The sequence below is a fragment of the Drosophila nasuta genome, chromosome 3 (genome assembly GCF_023558535.2).
Source record: "Drosophila nasuta strain 15112-1781.00 chromosome 3, ASM2355853v1, whole genome shotgun sequence".
In the NCBI taxonomy this organism is placed as follows: domain Eukaryota; kingdom Metazoa; phylum Arthropoda; class Insecta; order Diptera; family Drosophilidae; genus Drosophila; species Drosophila nasuta.
The window spans coordinates 15,480,766-15,501,197 of NC_083457.1; the positions used below are offsets into that span (position 1 = coordinate 15,480,766).

The 20,432-nt window shown below is 36.3% G+C and overlaps 1 protein-coding gene across 3 annotated transcripts in view; it reads left to right on the forward strand.

Moving 5' to 3' along the window:
• The window catches only part of LOC132791960 (homeobox protein invected), a 59,943-nt gene extending 40,220 nt beyond the window's left edge, over positions 1–19,723 (forward strand). Inside the window, exons 2-3 of one of the 3 annotated variants that reach the window (XM_060801114.1) lie at positions 18,761–18,921; positions 19,007–19,723. In XM_060801114.1, the coding sequence (XP_060657097.1) occupies positions 18,761–18,921; positions 19,007–19,288 (443 nt within the window). In that variant the 3' untranslated portion in view covers positions 19,289–19,723. Of the gene's footprint in view, positions 1–8,728; positions 8,755–17,093; positions 17,171–18,760; positions 18,922–19,006 lie in introns of those variants that run through there. The other 2 variants (XM_060801116.1, XM_060801117.1) reach the window with 2 other exon arrangements.
• Positions 19,724–20,432: the final 709 nt, after the last annotated feature.

The following is a 20,432-nucleotide window of genomic DNA, read 5'->3' on the forward strand; positions in this document are numbered from 1 at the left end:
TTGAACTGAGATTTTGAGTTCTTTATATATATTCTTTATAATAGTTGAAAAGATTTAGGAATTTTAAAGAATAGACAGACAAAAGGATGACAAAACAAATTTTACTCTCATAATTTCTTTTATTAACACAAAAGAAGTATTTCCAACATTGTATACTTCTTTCCCCACCTTACCACAAACTCATCATACACTTTTACCCTTTGAATAATGAGTGCAAAACAGTAGCATGCACGACTACTCACACTCGTATTCACACTTTGATTCACATTCACATTTTGTACTCGTATTTCATGTCAACTTTTTGACTTTTCGTTCGACTAATTGATATGTAATTGCTGTCTTTTGTTTTGCGATTTACGATTTACGATTTACGGTTTAGTTGAGCAACAGTTTTTTTAATTGAATGTCTAAATGTTTGTTTCACATATTGCGCATACGCAGTGTTGCACAATGGCGCATTCTATTCGAACTCATCACGCACACGAGGGTTGCTGCAATGATTGCGCATTCTAATCAAAAATTAAATAAACAACAGAAGGAAAAAAAAAACAAACGTAACAAATGAAAAACAATTTCATTTTGTTGTCAGTTGAAAAGTTTGCTCTTTCCCTCGTCTCGCAGAACGTGACAAAGCACAACGAATGATTGAGGGGGGTTAAGCGTGTGATAAGGGTGGAGGGGGACAGCTGGAATTACGAATGTGAAATGTGATGCTTGGCAGCTGGTGAATTGATGAGCGACCATTTATAAGCGATACATTTGCTCAACAAGTTGCTCAAGTTGCCAAATTTAATTAATTTCACTTCGACAATCAATGCAAATTAAACGAGAGACGCGAGTTTCCTTTACCGAAAATGCCGAAAAAAAAGGAAATGAGTGAGAGAGAGTGAGAAAGAAAAAAATTTAAAATTTAAATTTAACTCTGCTTTAATGTTTTGTTTTTACTAGTTGTATCTTTAATTGAGCGAAAGTTGTTGGCTGTTATCGAGTAATTGCTTTAAAAAGTTTTGTATGTACGATTATAAAATATCGCACTTAAACAGAGCAATAAGAGTCGCACAACACTTAAATTTGATTTGTATTAAGGACTCAATTTATATATCAAACTTTTTTTGAATATTTCCAAGTCAACAGCCGAGACTATTTGCTATGTTCGTCTGTTCGTAGCTTTGGCTGTCACTCTATGGTATATTTTGAATGTAGTACTATATCAATATACCAATTATAGTCTTTAGTATAGTATATATATTTCTATAGTATATTTGTGGTATATTAATTCGGAATATTTTCAGAATAATACCTCAGCGTTTTACTTTAAATGTATTGCTATTTTAATATACCAATTAGAGTATTTGGTATATTTTAGTGCTCTGTGGTATATTAATTCGGTATATTTTAAGAATATAACCGCGCTGTTTTGCTCTGAATGTAGTACTATATCAATATACCAATTATAGCATTGGGTTTATTTTAGTATTGTTGCGGTATATTAATTCGGCATATTTTCAGAATATTTAAGCTATCATATGATAAATGAAAATCGATATAGAGCATATAATTTAGATTTTAAGGAAGAGTTATTTCCAGAGCCAGAACATAAGTTAAGTTTTGTATGTAGTTCTGATTAAAAATTGATTGATATGTTTCTTCATATTGGGAGTACTCCAATATCACTATTTTCAAATTGTGAACGAATATTACATTTAATAATAATTCTTATATAGTCACACCATAAAAATCAAATATTAATACTGGACATGTTCCTTGATTTAATTGTTAATGAACAACTTTGAAATATTAATTTCCTACTAAAACACTTTGATAGTCTTAAACTGTTTCAATTAAAAAAAAATATATTTTAATGTTGAGTTAAAAGTAAACGAGAGTGGACATAAAATATATATAGTATGGTAAAGATCTATTTGAATCTGTAATTCCTTTTAAATTCTTAAATGCTATCCTACTTCGCGGTCAATTAGTTTTTGGTGAGTTTATGAGTCTGTTAGAGTTTTCAATTGAATTGCGACAATTAAGATTGCACACTTATTACAGGGTATCAGCATTACATGCACCACTTGTCAGAACAAACACTCGCAGCTAATTCAATAAGGCAATAGAGTCTTGGTGAGGCGAGTGACGGGAAGAGGCACGTGTTGCCTTGAAGTGCTTAAGTGCGGCTTATCTTGTCGACACAGTCACAGCCCAAAGCAGAGCAGAGGAAAGCAGAGGGTGGCAGAGGGTGGCAGCTAGGAGGGTGTAGTTTTTGCGAGAGGGAGGGGGATGGTAGCAGGGGGTTGATGTTGCTACGGTTTATGGCCTTATGATTAGCATGCAAGATAAACACGACTCTCAATCGGCTTGCGGCGTGTCATCCACTTCTCAAGCGACACTTAATGCTGATGCCGAGAGAGAGAGGGGAATAGCGAGAGGAGGGGAGGTGGAAAGGGGGCCATTTTGTGGCTGAGTTGCGCAAGGAAGCGCACTTAAATGGGCGTTGCCATAACTCATAGACAAGCACCTCGAGACAGCGTCGCGAAAAACTTGTTGGCTTCGGCTTCAGTGCTAAAATCGTCAACTTGAGGCTAATAACTCATTTAAAAGTGGCTGACATCGTTGTTGTTGTTGCCGTTGCTGTAGCAATTGCAGCAGCAGCAACAGCAACAGCAGCTGCAACTTGGCCCCAAGAGCAAAATAACTTAATTTCATAAATGGCCACAGCCAACTTGGCGACTTTGTTCGCATTGAGAGTCGTCTTGCCTAACCAACAACAACAACGACGACAACAACAACTACAAAGCAGCAATTGCTACCACAAACACAAGAAAAAAAGAAATACAGAGTCGGCGTTTTAGCCACCAAATTGCTGGCTTGTTGACTGATTGACGCGGCCAACAAAGTCGGCTGCATTGCAAGCACTCTAACTTGGCCAATTCGTGTTCTTAATTATGCTGCCAACGCTCTATGCAAAGCTTGTCTTGTGGCATGCAACAACTACTGGCAACTGCAACCAAATTGCCGGCAGTCAGCCAATTTGGCTCATGATATTATTATGACTGTGACATTTTCATTTCAGCTAATTGCCACACAAAGAGTAACACGATGTCAAGGGGGGAAAGGGATTAGATGAAGGGAAGGGAATGTGGGGAATGCAATTATAGATTAGCATAAAGTGAGTCATTAGCAGCGATTTGATGGCGCCATATGAATAATGCCAAAACACACTCACAATGACAACCAACTGACACGACATTTGTCGAAAACTATTTCAAGAGTTAAATGATGATCATAATGACGATGATATGGTGATAGCATCTCAATGAAGTTCCAGGTATTTCAGCATAATCTGATAATTATCATATTGTGTTGTGCATTAACTTTGATTAAAATGGCTCCAAAAGTTCTTTGACACTTCGAAGGGGAATTCATTATAAGAAAATTTAGTTAACAGGCTTGGGAACCCAGTTGCTCTTTCTTTGCACTTTATATCCTTGGTAATAATTAATGAATAAATATTAAATAATAATTAAAATGTTTTTGCTAATAAAGTAACTCCGAAACATTGCAGTATTATTTTTTAAATATACCGAATTGATATACTAAAAAATCGAAAATATACCAAGTAGTATATTTGACATTATTATATATCTTATTAACGAATAATAATTATTAAAAAAAAAATAGAATTCAAAGTCTGTGCTAATAGTAACAAGTAAAGTACTTAAATATACAAAATTAATATACCAAAAAAATACAGAAATATGCCGAATTGTATATTTGACATTTATATCTTATCTTATCTGCGAATAATAATTAGTAAATAAAAAAAATTAAAATTCTGCGCAAATAAATTCAAGTAAGTTTATTAAATATACCAAATTAATATACCGAAAATATTGTATATTTGATATTTTTATATATTAAGTGCGCTCAAAAACCGTTTTAACCTAGTTCTACTTAAAAGTAATACTTCTTTCTCTATTTTTGTCAACAATTTAAAAGAAAAACTTATTCATAGAAGAACTTTGAATTAAAATTTTTTATAAAATTGGAAAATAATTTTTTTATAAAGAATTTCAGTTCAATTACTGAAAATAGAATTGAAATATTGATAGAAATATTTGTGTATTGTACTAGATAATTTTTAGATTCTTACTTTTAACTCAAATTTTGGAACAAAAACATGGTTGACAATGTGAGGCTGCATTTTATCACCATTAGCTGACAAAGTGAGACGCAGCCTCACTCCTGAGTTTGTCTCGAATTCAGCTAGTTTTTCAATTACCAAATCAATTTTCGAATCTCATTTTGCATGCAGCACTTCAAAAACATCAAATGCAGAGCAGAGAACTAAACTGAATTGAGTTGAAGCTGCATTGCAATGAAATGAAATGAAAACAAAGCGAAAAGTCAAAGTGGATGCATCAAAAGTCAACAAATCGAAAATTGAGAGTCTGCAACGAGACAGCCACACCCACACAAACACACACACACACATAAACATACACACCCACACCCAACTGCAGATACAGATACACACACACATAGACGTACAGACACAGATACTGGGTTGAGAGCTATCAAAGCTGCATGGAAGCTGTCAGCTCGAGTTGAATTTAATTAAATCCTTCATGTCGGCGTGTCTGTTAAAAATAGACAAATGACAGTTTTTTTTTGTGTGTGTGCGAAGGGCGGAAAGGATAACAAAAGATAGAGACAGACATAGTAAGAGCGACAGAGAGAGTGAGAGAAAGAGTGAGGGAAGTACAACTTTAGCTCGAATGACAGTTGAAATTGAAGCACAGATTACGAGCGAAAATTGAATTCAATTTCTGTTGCTGTTTCTCCTCTCTGCTTTGTCTCTGGTATTATTTATTTTCCTTTCGCTTTGTTTATTCATTTGTTTGTTTTCCTTACTCTGTCGCTAATTACTTAATTAAAGCCACAGTTGCCTGAACCTCAATCGAAGGAGCACGTAATTAAAAGTCGCCAAGCGAGGAGCGTGAGAATTTTAACAAACCGATTCGTGTTGACATTGATCGATTCCCCTTCTCTTCACCAACCCCTTCCTATCAATAGCTCCCCCTTTATAGTGCTCCCTTGATAGAGTTGATCCCCAACTAAAAGAAAACTCTGTATTACCTGCCAGCAGGTTGTTTATTTACACAAATACTCTATCAAAGAGAACTTAGTGTTTTTTTAAATGCAACTTGCAACTTTTGAAAAAATAATTTCGTGGAGATTTTAGCTTTATATTCTTCCAGACATATTTTAATTTGACGATAGAAAATAGTATTTGCTAAAACATTTTAATTATATCAAGTATTACTATTTTGTATTTCCAACGCAATGATAATTATCTAATCTAATCATCAATCTAGTATATTTTGTGCACTATGTTATATTTTTAATGTGGTAGTATATCGTAGAATAAGTACTGTAATACAGTGATAATTATCTACTCTAATTATCAATCTAGTATATTTTTTACTCTTTGGTATATTTTTAATGTGGTAGTATATCGTAGAAAAAGTACTGTAATACAGTAATAATTATCTACGCAAATTATCAATCTAGTATATTTTTCACTCTATGGTATATTTTGAGTGTGTTAGTAGATCGATATAGGAAATATAGCTTCTAGTATATTTTAGTATTTTTCGAATATATGCATATTTGGTATAATCAAACATAATCAAATCTCAGATATATTTTATAGTAATACCAAAGATAATCAATAGATAATCAATCATAATCAAACTTTCGGTATATTTATTAGTAATATCAAAGATAGCAAAATGTTTTATATTAGTAAAGAAACGATTTATTATTGTATTGAATATATTTTAAAGTATATTTAACATAGAATTTTATATAATAGAGCATTTAAAATTCGATCTGCCAGGGTTGTCATGCGTTTCTTGCATGTCAGTCACATTGCCAACATGCCAAGAAGTCAGCGGAAATGGCGCACAAATTGTCAAGTCTCTGCGTAAACGATCCGCATTCCCCAATCCTCATTTCCCAATCTTCAATCCTCAATATCTACCCAACAACAACAACAAACTTGAGCTCCTGCTGCTTGGCTTCTTCTATGCGCCGCTGGCGTCAGTTCCCACACACACACACACACATTCAAAGCACACACACACCCGTTGAGAAGTTGCTGACGTCATAAAAACTTTGATAACTTAATTAAGAAACGAAGAACGAATGCATGAAATCAAGAGTTCGGCACCAACTTTCAACTCGAATCAAAGTTCGCTGCATTCTCAATGCGTGTGTGTGTGTGTGTGTGTGTGTATGTTTTATGCTTTTAATTTGGCCAAGAATGCGGTAGGTAAACTAAACCAAATTAAAAGTGATCGCATCATTTTATCGATAATTTATCAAACCGAAAACCCAGTGGCGAATACTTTGGGCCCATAAAAGCCAGCCAGCGTTCGCCCCGCAGCCACACACAAGCGAAAAGTTAAAGTCGAAGTCAAAGCCACAGCTAAAGCCGTTTCCCCTCCGTTCTCCCTCGCTTCTCTTCCACACTCTAACAGAGGCATGTGGCATGCGAATCGTTCAACGTGTGTGGTCCACATGGGTCTCAGTCTCAGTCGCAGTCTCAGTCACCGTCTTCATCTCCAACTTAGTCTCGTTCTGCGTCTTCGTCTGGGACTTTGAAATTAGCATAAGAGCAGAAAGAGAGAAGACTCCACTAAAGTATGTGTGTGTGTGTGTGTGTGTGTCTCTTTGGCCCAAAGAGCGGATCAGCTGCATGGAGACAACAAAACTGGCGACCATAAATCCGCAAAAGCCATAAGCTCACTCTGGACAGGAGAGAAGACGAGGAGTGAGAGGGGGGGACACCGCACAGGTGGTCAACTTGGGCGGCTCGCCTGATATTTAAAACAATCTGTTGTGCTTTTCAATTACTTTATAGTACGTACACGATATACGATCGGCGCGGCGGCGTCTCCAAATCTTGTTCGCCCAGGAGCGGAGCATATTAATTGCACCATTCACTTTGAGAGCGGCCTCAACCGAAAGCGCCGCTGAATGCGCTCCTGTGCGATGCGAGCTTCTTCTTGATCATGTGCTCTGAAGCTCCAGCACTGAAGAAACTTATGAGCTCAGCTGTGCTATTAATTGTTTTATTAAGACATTTTCAGATTTAACATGCTTCATGCCCTGCACTCGATAATATCGGCTGCAACGACTATTCATATTTTGTAGTTGGATTTGAAGAGAAAGGCAATTGCGATTCAACTAAATAATAGTGAATTATTAGCTTAAATTCAATGTTGAAGTAACTTTTTGTTTGTTTGTTGGCAATTGTTGACTTGAAGTAAAATGAGTTAAATTCTATTTAAATTTTAGTGAAGCCATTTTATTAGATTCTTTGCTAATTAATGGTGTATAATATTAGATAGTTTAGTGTAAGAATTTCATTAGCTTCTTTAATAATTAATTGAGTATAATATTAGACACTTTTTTGGTACACAGAAAGAAAAAAGTTCAAAAATCAAGAATAAAATCTTGAATCAAGATTGTTTAATGTCAAAATGAAACCAAGAATGTTTATTAAAAATCTATAAGAAATCGAAATTGCTCAACCTTGAAATGGAAGTTTGTAATCTTCTTTTAAAAATGGAAAAATCTCAACTAAGAAAGAAAAATTTTAAATCAAATTACAACTAACTTAAATTTAGATTACCAGAGTAAGAATTTTAGTGATGCTCTTTGCTATAAAATATTTTAACATATCGTAATGACAAAGTTATAAAGTAATAGCTGGTATTATATAAAGACTTTCGTTATTATTAGTATTTACTTTTTAATTATAACAACTTATTAGAATTATAGGAAAATGTGAAAGATAACCAGTTTTTTATTACAAATATAGAATATTGGTTCCTTTTAAAAAAAAAGTTATAATACCCTTCTACCCTATGGGTAGCGGGTATAAAAATAATGTAAGGAACATAAAACAAGACGTTCATATACAGTAATTAAAAAAATTATAATCTAATTACTAAAGTCATATCGCTAAAGTGTATTACAAATTCTTCCTAGAAAATTTTTACTGTTGTATCATATAGCTTAAATTATGATTTGATTGTTGACCCACACTACACACAAACTATAAATTGTTATCAAATGAGTAAAAAACCTTGCTTCCCTAAACTTTTGCTACACTTGCTACTTCTGTCTTCTGCACATACTTATGTGCCCCACATTTTGAAGTGTAGCGCAACTGTGAAGCTTCCACTGAGTGACCCAGAGCCAAACCCAAGTCGAGACAGTGATACTCGTCTCGTACTCGGCAACTTCGTAGCTTGAACTGTCTCCTCCATCCTCCACTCGGTCTGCGACTTTCCGTCTGTCTGTCTTTCAGTCTGCGCTTTGCTCTTTCTGATCATCGTCGACGGCGTCGTCGACGGCGTCTTCTGCATCAATGCGCATGTGCGATCATCATCACGATGCCATGGATGATCATGATATGATGATAATGATCATCACAATAATGATGATAACAATGATTGCGATGTGTCGGCGTCGCTTGAGCTAAGTTTTTGAGCTGTCTGCCGTCAAATGATCGGTGTGGTCCTCAAGTGTTTTGCATCTTTGATCCGTGGAAGATTGATGTTAATGTTGGGTGGGCACTGGTGTGAACATACTTATTCGCATATTTGTTTTCTCCATCTCCAACTTTAAACTCCAACTTCAACTCCAACTTCAGCGCTGTGGCCCTGACTTCAATTCGTGGATCGCTGACGGCTGCCCCACACGATGATCGTAATTAAAATGTGCAGTCAAGATAGAAAGAGAGCGAGAGAGATAAAGAAAGAGAGCGTGATCACGCGGAATGGTCCACTAATAGAGCCATAAAGCGAACATTTATTGATCTACAAATTATTTGGGGCTGACGCCAGGCAACGAACCAACGATCAAGCCAAGCGATCGACTCACTTCAGGTAGGTCAAAAGTTGATCGCTGCTTTAGTCGCTCTGCTTTGCTCTGTTTTCTCCCATCTCTTCGCTTCTCGCCCCGAACAATGCTTTGAACGCGTTCGTAATCTTAATATTCATTAGGCAAATAGTCGGCGCGATCATTTAGACAGTAGAATGGTGAACTGAGAATTGAGAGTTGCTTTTATTTTGACTACCGCAACAAATAAACAAAATGAGCTTTTGGGGTGGTCTTCACACTGTGAGAAAAAGTCTGACACAAGTTAAGATAAAAATTGATTAAATTTAAATCTATAATAAAATATTTAAATAAAAAAGAAATAAGAATCTATGAATTACAACATTTTCAGACTTATTGAGGAGAAAATTAAAATACTTATTTAATATAAACCGAAATTAAATATGTACACAACTCAAAAAGTTGTTGGGAGATTTTTCCTTGATATAGAATTCGTATTAAGCACATCTCAAAAATTCTTGGGGAAATTTGAAAATACAGAAACTTAGTCCTTTACATAAACATTGTTTAGATAATAAATACACGAGAAAAAAGCTGATCAAAATTATGTTGACAACAAATTTTTAAATTGATGATAAGAGATATAAAACGATTAATTGCAATTCATAATTCATAACATAAAATATGGTGATTTTCCGTCAAAATTCAAAGAAATACTTTATTAAAACTTAAACTCTATGTGTGCCCAATTACAAATTCTTTGTGTAATCTCTGATTTAAAATTTTTCAATTTTTAAAGTGCACTTTTTTTTACGACTGTGTTTTATATACTTTAGGCATTTTTCATTCGGTACAGATCCAAAGCTTTGATGTGTTTATTCGAGGTGAAAGCCAGCACAAATTTTGTAATAGGAATTCTCGTTAATCGACGCATTGCGATTGCGTTAATTGAGAGGCCATAGAAGTGGCCTCAGTCACAGTCTCAGTTTCAATTGCAATCTCAGTCAGCATTCATTTAGACCAAATCTCCATGGAAGCGTAAAATGTTCACACCTCAATTGCAGCAACAAAAAAAATATATACTCGTATTAAAAAAAAAAAAGCGGTGCGACGAGTCTATTAGGCCAGCTGTATTGCCTCAGTCTGAGTCTCAGTCATAGATACTTTTTCAGATACTTAATCTCGACTCGCACTCGTATCGGTGTCGCCAACTTTAGCTGTAGCTTCAGCTTTAGCATCGAGCTTCCAGCTCCACCTCCAGCCACCTGATGATGGTGTTGCCTTTGGCTGGCGTCTCGTATCGATTGCAGTTTCTTAATGAAATTGTTTGCTAATATCAGCGGAAAATGCGGTTTACAATTTGTTTACAATCGCTGTGCGGTCTCTCACTCTCTTCTCTTGCCCTGATCACAGTCTATCGTCGACCCATCATGAACCCAATCAATGTTAATCATATGTATGTGAAATTGAAACCAATCCATTCCCTTGCCAGACCAAAGGCGCTTACACACTTTGTATAGCTACCAGACAACAGCGGGAGTCTGTGGCTAAGAACTTTGCATCATAAATGTGTTGAAAGACAAACTCTGATGAAATTTAGTGTGTAAAGTTGTTTAGATCCCGCATTTTATAAATGCTAGTTTAACTTTGTACAGAATAAGATTAGATTAGTTAAAGTTTTTGGTGCCAAAAATTCTTTAAAATATATTCTTCAACTATCCCAAAACTTTCAGCTTGATCGTGTAATTATTTCAATGGTTTCTTGAGATATAATTGTGGTTTATATGGGAAAGAACCTTTACAATTTTTTTTTTGATTTCAATAAGAATTTGTAAGCAATTGATTTGCAATTTGACATAAGTGATTTACAATCTATTCTTCATGTATTATACAAATTTCAACTCGATCTGATAATTATTTTAGCAGTTCCATGAGAAATAAATGTTGATTATATGGGAAATTGATGATTGTTTTCGGCTGCAACCCTTTATAATAATAATTTCAATGAGAATTGTTAAACCATTGTTTTGATACATGATTTTTATTATATTCTTTATCTAATTAGAATTAGAAGGTGTATTCTTCTTTAAGTCTAAAGACTGGCGCTTAAAGCTCTAACTTAAAGTCTATTTCTTAACTATCCTATAAATTTTGGCTTGATCTTATCATTATTTATCAGTTCGTTGAGGTATAAATGTTGCTTATATCTGAAAATGCTGAATTTATTATATAAAATTTATTTGATGTACAATTTGACAAAAGTAATTTGTAAGAAAAGTCAATTTTTTTACTATTCTAAAAAAATGTTGATCTGATTTAATAATTAATACAGCAATGCCTTGAGCATTCATTGCTATTTATGTAAGGGAAAGGGAAAAGCTCGTAACTTGTTTAGTTCAACAATTGCAGTTTTTTTGCTGCAAAGGCTCAGCTCACTTTCCTTTTAGTCGACATCAGTTGTTAGCTACATGTTTTGACGCCTTTCACACGATGCAAACAGTCAGCCCATCAAATAGCAAAGGCGGAGGATGAAAGAAGTTGGCTGCTTGAGGCAACGACAACTTGGCCAATTGCTATGCAAAAAGGCAGGCTCAAAATGCAAAACAGGCAACAAAGCAAAAGGCAACGAAGCGAAGACAGCAACTGAAGAAGAAAGACAACAACAATATTGATAAAGCAATTAAAAATGTATCTAAATACATATTTTCATGTGACAGCGCAAATTATGCGCTGGAATGTTGCCTCTAAACGTTGCAAGTGGCAATGTTGCAAGTTGTTACAAGGAAAATGCCAACGGCAACAATAAAGTCGACTCTCTTTTTAGCCATGTGGCGAGTAAATAACTATTTTTGATTTGAGCCAAGTTAAGTCGCCTCAAGATTGAGCGATAGACAAAACCGTTGACAGCTTTGTCTCTTAGCCAGGCCAACGTCATTTGGCATTGGCATTGGCATTGGCATTGGTATTAGCCATTGGCCATTGGCTATTGTCGTTGCCATCGTTTGTCAGTCGCCGACAGTTATCGATAAGAGAGACGCATACGCCGACTATTTGCAGACACTGTGACTTATGACTGCCACTTGCCGCAGCCACAGCTACTGCAACTGCAACTGCAAGTTTGCCGCAGCGTTTTGTGATTTGCGGCGCGTCAATCATTTCAATTAACGTGCGATCAAATCAATCGGCGTGTCAATCATCATCATTGTCGATGACAATTGCTTACGCTTTACCAGCCAACAATCAACAGTCGGCAGTCGGCAGTTAGTAGTCGGTAATCGACGCTAGATCAGCAGCAATCGTCGATCGACAATCGATGATCACAGGCAACCGCAGCGTTAATTTGCCTGTCAAACGCGATGCAGGAAAGTGCGCAGAAAATGTGGAGAGAGGAAATGGAAAATTGCAATATAAACAATAGATTTTGTTGCGAGGAAGTTAAGCAATGAAATTGATAGATTTGAATCGAAAATTCTTATTATAATTTATGTTTTAGATACTCAAATTGATTTTCAAAATTATACCACAATAATACTCGCAAACTTCTTGTTCTTTATAATATATTTTGCACTTATTTTCTTGTTTTAATAGATTAGGAAACTTTAATACAATACTATATTTTATTTGTCAATCCTAATAGTAATACCATATTTTTACTCGTTTTTGCTGTAGTTTAGGTCCTTTATTTAATATCTTTCTGTGGATCTGTCCTTGTAATACTTTGAGCAACTTTTTCTATAATTGTTTAAACACTTCAACCAAATTCAATTTATATTATTTATTCTTTTTCTATCAAACTTTTAAGCTTCATATCTTTTAACTAATTTAAATTTGTCTTAATTTTTTTTTCACTTTTTCTATTAATTTTTATTTGTCTTGATATAAATAAAATGTGCCTGCCTTAATGTTCGTGTCTCTTCCGCTAATAATCTTCCAATTTAATCATAATTTTCTTTATTTTTAAAAGATTTTTCTGCCTCTCTGTCTCTCTCTCTCTCTTTTACTAACTCTTTCTCGCTCTCTGTCCGTTCATATTCTCTCTGCCCACGATTTATCTTTGTAATCATTATGGATCTGACTTTCACTTTTCCAATGCGTTAATTTCCCTGGCAACGTGTTGCTTTTATGGCTTATTAATGAGCTGACTGATCATTAGATTGGCCAACAACAGATCCGATATCAGCTTTGGCCCTCTCAGCAACAACAACATCGACAAAAAACAACAACAACAACTCGAGACGAGAATAACGAGAGAAAAACTGAAGCAATGCCCCATCGACACTGTCAAACATATCGCTTACATGCGGCTCAGACGCTGTCTAAAAGCCAAGTTAACCAGCTGGTTCTGGCCAGCTCTCGACCAAGTGGAGCATCGAGGGGCATAGAAGGGGGCAAGGGGGCATTTGTGGGCTCCCCTGTGAACGGCATCGAATCTCTGTGGCTGTGTGTGGCCCGTTAGTTTGAGATCTTTATAAGTCAATTTCAGTCGAGATCGCTGCGCCCTCTTGCCAAGTGGAAGTGGGGAAGCGAAGTGAAGAGAGCAACTTATACACTGAGAGAAAATACTTAGACATTTGTTTTGAGTTGACAACATTTAAAATGATTAATGAGAGGCTGATAAATTACTACTTTAATTAATTTTTGTCAACATTAAAATTTTTGACTTTAAATTCTTAATAATATCTGAACAACAGGAAAATTCAATTTTTTCCTTCGTTATCAAACAATATGTAAATATATTAATTAATTACTAAAATCAATTATAGTCAATTGATTTACAATAAACTAAAATTAAAATAGTTTATATAAAATAAAAGTACTATAATTGGTTATTAGTAAAACGAATATAAAAAGTAAAGATTTAAATATTTATTTTTAAAGAGGAGGTTTTTATTAATAAATACGTTATAACTAAAATCGTATTTTTGTTATATTTTAGGATTTTTGGTAGAAAATATCTTTTTTATTACAATTATTATATGGCTTTTTTATAGTTCATTTTTTTCAACATTAAAATTTTTGATTTTAAATTCAGCACAATTTCTGAACAGCAAGAAAATTAACCTTTTTATTCGTTATCAAACTATACATAAATATATTATTTTGAAAATCAATTTAATTCCGTTGATCTGCAATAAATAGAAATCAAAATAGTTTATTTAAATAATATATAAATTTTTCATTTTATAAAAAAGATTTTCTTTGTGAAACTTTGTAATACGAATGTAATAGTTAAAAATGAAAAACATATATTTAGTATATGATATAATCTTTTCTTTAATTTTTTTTGTATTACGATTTTTAAATGGCTTTCGTTTAGTTTATTTCTTAATTTTATTAAGTTGAATGGTTTTTATTCTATAAAATATAAGAATTTAATTAATTACAAAACAATTACTCGCAATGAACAAAAATATTTTTATAAATCAATTACTAATTTGCTGTTATTTATAATTTTTGTTAGTTATCTCTTTGTTCACCTATAAAGTGGTTCTTACTGGTAAATTGTGCTTTACTTCATAAGTTCTTAAAATTTATTTAATTTGCTTAAATTTCTTGGTGTACGGACAAGTTGCCTTAACTCTGCCTCCTCCCGTAGCCTTGGCTTTGACATTTAATTGCGCACTCATTCACGTTTATTCAGTTGCTGCCAAAATGGTAACTCATCTCAGGCTCTCAGTTCGAGTCTTAGCCAGGCTACTACGGATACACTCGCAGTCCCGTTTCCATCGTCTTGGCCATTCTCATTCCCATTCCCGTTCCCGTTGTTGTTGCCAATTCAGTTTGGCTTTTGTCTGTTTTTGGCATTTGCAACTCATGTTAAGCATAAATAAAACAAATGCGCTTATTTTAAACATATGCCCGAATGGACAGCGACTTCGTCTTCGACTTGGTTTTGTTTTTGTTTTTTGCTTCTTTTTTTCGTATTTTGTTAGCCAGTTGGCAGCTGGCAGTTGGCAGCGGGCTCTTACCAACTTGGGTCATTGCATTTAACAACCGATGATGAAGACATCTTCCCGTTTTTTTTTTCGTTTTGCGGCATATTCTTGTCTCTCTTGGTTACACGCTCTCTTCTGTTGTTTTATGATGAGTTCGCTTTCGCAAAAGAAAACAATTTATGTGAATGCGTTCCAAGTTGTTGTTGCAGTCGTATTTATTGTGGTTGTTGTCTGCATGTCTTGCGTCTAGTTGCACTTTTTATGCAGTCAAATAAGCACGGTTAATAAACGAGAGTTAACTGGATTTAAACGCTAAGTAACTCTGCAGATCTTCTGTTCTATATAATCGTCAATTATTAATAGACAGAACCTTTGGCATAAAACAAGCTTCTTTAGCAGGTGTATTGTGAATATTCGCAATTGGAATTAAAGCGTCCTTGTATTTAGCTTACTATGAAATAAATACATAATGTACATCATATTTTTTTCTGTATATTCTTTTACGAATTTATTAAAAGAAAATAAATAAATACAATATAATTAAAGAATATAAAAATATAATAAAAATAATAAATAAAACAAGTAAAAAAGTTGCGTGTGCTCAACTGTGAATAAACTCTTAAAATATACTGAATTCATATACCACAAAAATATCAAAATATACCAAAGACTATACTTATTGATATAGTACTGCATTTAAAATGTACTATGGAGTACAAAATATACCATAACATACATTACATACTTTTCTTGCCGAATCAAGTTCTGCCATATGTGTAATGGGTATAAAAATGTATTACATGTATGTGTATTACATGTATGTATAATCTTTAAAAAATTTCATATTATTATAAATTAATGAAAATATTCAAAAGCAATATTAATAATTTATAAAAAAAAAAATCAAAATAAAATATTTAATAAAATAAATGAAAAAAGAAAATAGAGTAAAATTAGAACTTAATTGAAAAGTAAAATAATTACTAAATCTTAAAATATTTCCAGAAAGCTCTCTAATTATTTTTCTGTTTAGTTCTCGCTCCTCTTCTTGCTCTCCTTCTGTCTCCTTCTTCTTGTACGCTATTTCTTTTTATCGCAGCTTAAGTTGCTCTTGATTGAGTTCATATAATTTCTATTAAAGCCAATTTGCCGAATCCTTCCAACTCCCTCCTCCCAAGTTCAATCCTCCGCAAGCATCGCAAGGATAACATTGAAACTTTTATTGTGTCAAATTTGCGCCGAAAGCAATGAAAAATTTAACACGCTATAAATCACAAATTTTCACAAAAGGAGGAGAGACGTGGCCCAGCAACAGATTTAACGCTAGCAAATGTTGCAGCTTGTCAGTGTCAGAAGAGGGGGGAGTGAGGGGGTAACAGGAACTGGCAACCAGCCAAGCAGGCAACCCCTTTTGGTAATGTCCTTGCGACGCGGACGCCTTGGTATGCAACTTTGTGCCGGCTTATCTGCCCGGCAACATGCGTTCTCGGCCAGCTTGAGTGGTTGGTCCTCTCTCTAAGTTCACGCCCCCGCAGCACGCTCTTCCTCCCCCTCCCTCCCCGTTGCCCTTTTCCACCTTTCCTTGACGATGACGAGGCAAGTGTCGACGTCGCGTCGTCTCCTGACTGTCTGACAGGTTCAAGGTCTGCTTCTGCTTCTGTTTTTTGTGTGTTTTTTTTTTGCTGTCGCGCGCTGCGTGTGAAATTTAAAACCGTGATAACACCTCACCGGTCACGCCCCTCCCCGCCCTGTTTTTGGTTGTATGTTTGGAAAACACGTGCAGACACGTTGCTAGTGTACTGTTAATGTTTTTGGTTTAATTTCGTGCCTCTTTTTGCTTTCGGCCTTTGGCATTTTGTTGACAAAATTGATTTGTTCAATTTTTCCAACGATTTAACTTGGGGCATGACTGGGTTGCCATTAGTGTCGGTACATTTGTTTTGAAGGTTGTTGCAACCAACCAAGTGGCAAAGGACCAACAGCAATAACAACAACAACAACATCCAAGACCCTGTCTACATTAGATAGAATAGGTCTCTTCGCTTCGGGTTTCGAGGAATTCCAACACGTTTGGAGGAGGCAACTTCAACTTCGGCGTCGTGGAATTTCATCAATTTCTCGATATTTTATTGATTCGCGTTAAAAGTAAATTTAATTTTCAATCGTCTACCAACACGAAAAACCTAACTAAAAACCAATTTAATAACGTTTTTCTCTTTTTCTCATTCTTTCTCGTTGCAGGTCGAAGTAAGTACAAACTGGATTGGACTGAAAATCACAATAAGTATAAGAAAAAAATGAAACTGTGAAGTAGGAGTAAAATGTCTTTAACAAACTTTTTAAGGGTAAAGTAAACTAAGGGATTTCTTTTAGTACACTGCTTATGAATATCTTTTTGTAATACAAGTTAGGTTCTTAGAAAGAAAAAAAGAAAGAGTTCTTAATTAATCCTCATCACATTTATTCAACAAAAATGTAATGAAACATATTATTAATCCCTAAGAGAATTGATTAGTTTTTTAAAATGTTAAATCAAGTTTTCATAATTAAGTTCTCTAATTTCATTGCAGAGTAAATCCAGATAGGTTCTTAGAAAGAAAAGAGTTCTTAATTAGTTTCGGAAATGTCCTCATTACATTTATTAAAGAGAAATTTAATGAAAGACTTAACTTTTCCCTAAAAGGATTCTTGTTTCTTTGCAAAGAGTTGATCTAATTTTTTATAATTAAGTTCCCTAATTTAATTGCAGAGGAAATCTATTTCACCTCTTCCGCTTGGTATCTGATATACTTAGAAATCAGATGGATAGTTATATCGTCAGGCTGCCAAACTATATTAGGATACGAAGTAATAACGTACAACTTACTAAAAAGTTCTCTATAACAATGCTTTTAGAGTTTTCCTCCCTTCATACAACTTTCTTTCGCCTGCTCCTTAAAAAAGTACTACGCACACATATGAATAGTTTTCTAGTGTTTCTCCGCCCCTCTCACATTCTCCTGTGACATTCGACTCCCAAAATGTAGACCCCGTCTCAAGCTGTCCACTGTTATTCCTTATGACGAATGATAGCCGAAATTACGAAATATTTTACTGCCTTAGCAGGGACCGCAACAACTTGCGGTCAGTGTTGGCACTTGCTAAGGGTCCTCGGGATGCCCCCAAAGAAATGGCCATTAGTAAACCTCATAATTGCTTCATTTCAGTGCAACTATTTCTTGAAATGAGCTCAACTTTTGGGCAAGTTGTGGCAACCCTTTAATGACTGTTCGAGTATTTGCGTATTTCCCTCGAATTCGATACACATCCCCGCAACCCTGTTAAAAGTTTTACAAACTGGATGTGGGGAAGGCGGAAAAGTGGGCGGTTTGCTGAGATGTCTGAGGCGTTGATTCTCTGCGCTTGTCTGTTCGACTTGCTGTTAATTAAAAGGAAGACAACTCAAGTCGAGTCAAAGCCCTGACAGCGTCCTCTCAGTCGTCAAGAACGAGGGGCGGTTGGGGGTGGCAGAGGTCCTTTCAAGGGGATGGAACGCGGAATTAGCCACAGTGAAAAGTCATTGCGTTGATTACTTTTCAAAATGACGCGCGCAAATTTCCCAAAAAACTTTAATTGTTTTGCAGGCAGGGTTGTCGACTGGTGAGGGGTTGGGCGGTTGCCAGGGGTTGTCTGGAGACGCATTTAAATGTGAATTAATTGCTGACCGAAAGCGTTGCATATATGAGCAGCAGGATTTATGTGTGCGCGATGAGTTGGCAGCATATCCAAGGGGCAGTAGCGAGAGCTATTACCGGGAGGTTGTACCGGGAGGCTGACCTAAGAGCACAACCGGGGTCCAGTCATGTTGTAGCCATTATGTGCGTCGTGGAATTTTTATGACCTTCTCCTCTACTCTACTTTTCCGCCAGGTCCGCGAACGCGCAAACCGAAGAAGCCAGCGACGACGGGGGCAGCGGGCAGCGGCAGCGGCGACAAGTCCGATGCGGATGGTGGCTCCGGTTGCAGCGGTGTGCCGGAGGATAAACGACCTCGCACCGCATTTAGTGGCACGCAGCTGGCACGTCTAAAGGTGAGTACCGCACCCCAAAGCTCTCTTTCACCACACCAACAACTCATGAACTCTCCCTTTGTCTCCCTCTCTCTCTCTCTCTCAGCACGAGTTTAATGAGAATCGGTATTTGACGGAGAAGCGACGTCAGCAGCTGAGCGGTGAATTGGGACTCAACGAGGCACAGATCAAGATCTGGTTCCAGAACAAACGGGCCAAGCTGAAAAAGTCGAGCGGCACCAAGAATCCGTTGGCGCTGCAGCTGATGGCGCAGGGACTCTACAATCACTCGACGGTGCCGTTGACGCGCGAGGAGGAGGAACTTCAGGAGCTGCAGGAGGCGGCTGCGGCGTCGGCAGCGACTGCGACGTCATCATCACCGTCATAGGGCAATATTTATAATTAATATTAACATTAATATTTATAGCGTAGCGTGTAAGTTTAGTGCTTAAAGTTGCTAAACAATTAAGTTGTAAAATATTCTAGTCTCCCCCCGTCGGCGCACGCGATTACACGCCTCTCCCCTCCTCCCCGCAACCCCTTTGCCAACATTCAAACAAGCTGAGCACGAACACAAGCCGAGTTCGAGTTCGAAGCGAACCGAACTGAAGCGAAGCTGGAACATGGCGAATATGGCGAAAAGGGCTTTTTGGGTTTCAATCGCACTGCGCTGCGTGTTTTTGTAACATAAATAAAGCAACAATAAGAAGAAGAAGAAGAAGAAGAAGAAGATGGAGAAGTATGTAGATGTAGAAGCAGAAGAGGAGAAGCAGCTGAGAAGTGGATGAAATGTTCATAAATAAAATACATAATTTAATAAACATTTAAATTATACACAACGCTCGCTTTTAATTTCAAATCAAATGGTTGCCAGGTAGGTGGTCTTCCCCCCCCTCCCATCCATTCCACTCTCTTAACCAGATCTGCAGCTCTTGATTAGCTCGTTATCAGCCGTTGTTGCTGCCTCTGCTGACTGCGCTGTCGCTATAATGGGCCGTGGGCGTTGGCATTAATTACTCAATTAATGAAGGCGACGATCAAGATCGTGGTGGTCGTGGTGGAAGGGGGTGATGGGAAGGGTGGAGAGCGACAATTGCTGGCATTACAATCGTATTAAATTCATTATGCAAATTATGCTTGAAAGCAATCTGGGCCCATAATCACCGCCTAATAGATGCCCATACCGGGCCGAAACCTCAACGTTTTTCTGTGTATTTTTTCTCTCTCTGTCTAATTTAGCCATTAAATTTGCATACAGAAGAAGAAAAAAACAAACGACGCGCAAAACACAGCAACAAAAAAGAATCCACACAAAGACAAGGCAAACACACACACACACACACATATGTGAGCACGTGTGAGTGAGTGTGTCTGTGTGTTAGTGTGCGCTGGCATGCCAACGGCGCAAATTGACACCTTGGCGACGTCGGAGGCTTTTTTAACTTTTGCTTGAAGTGCAGCGACGCCAACGACGCAGACAGCGACGTCGACAGCGTCGCGTAGGTGTTAAAAGTGTCTGTCATGTTGAGCAT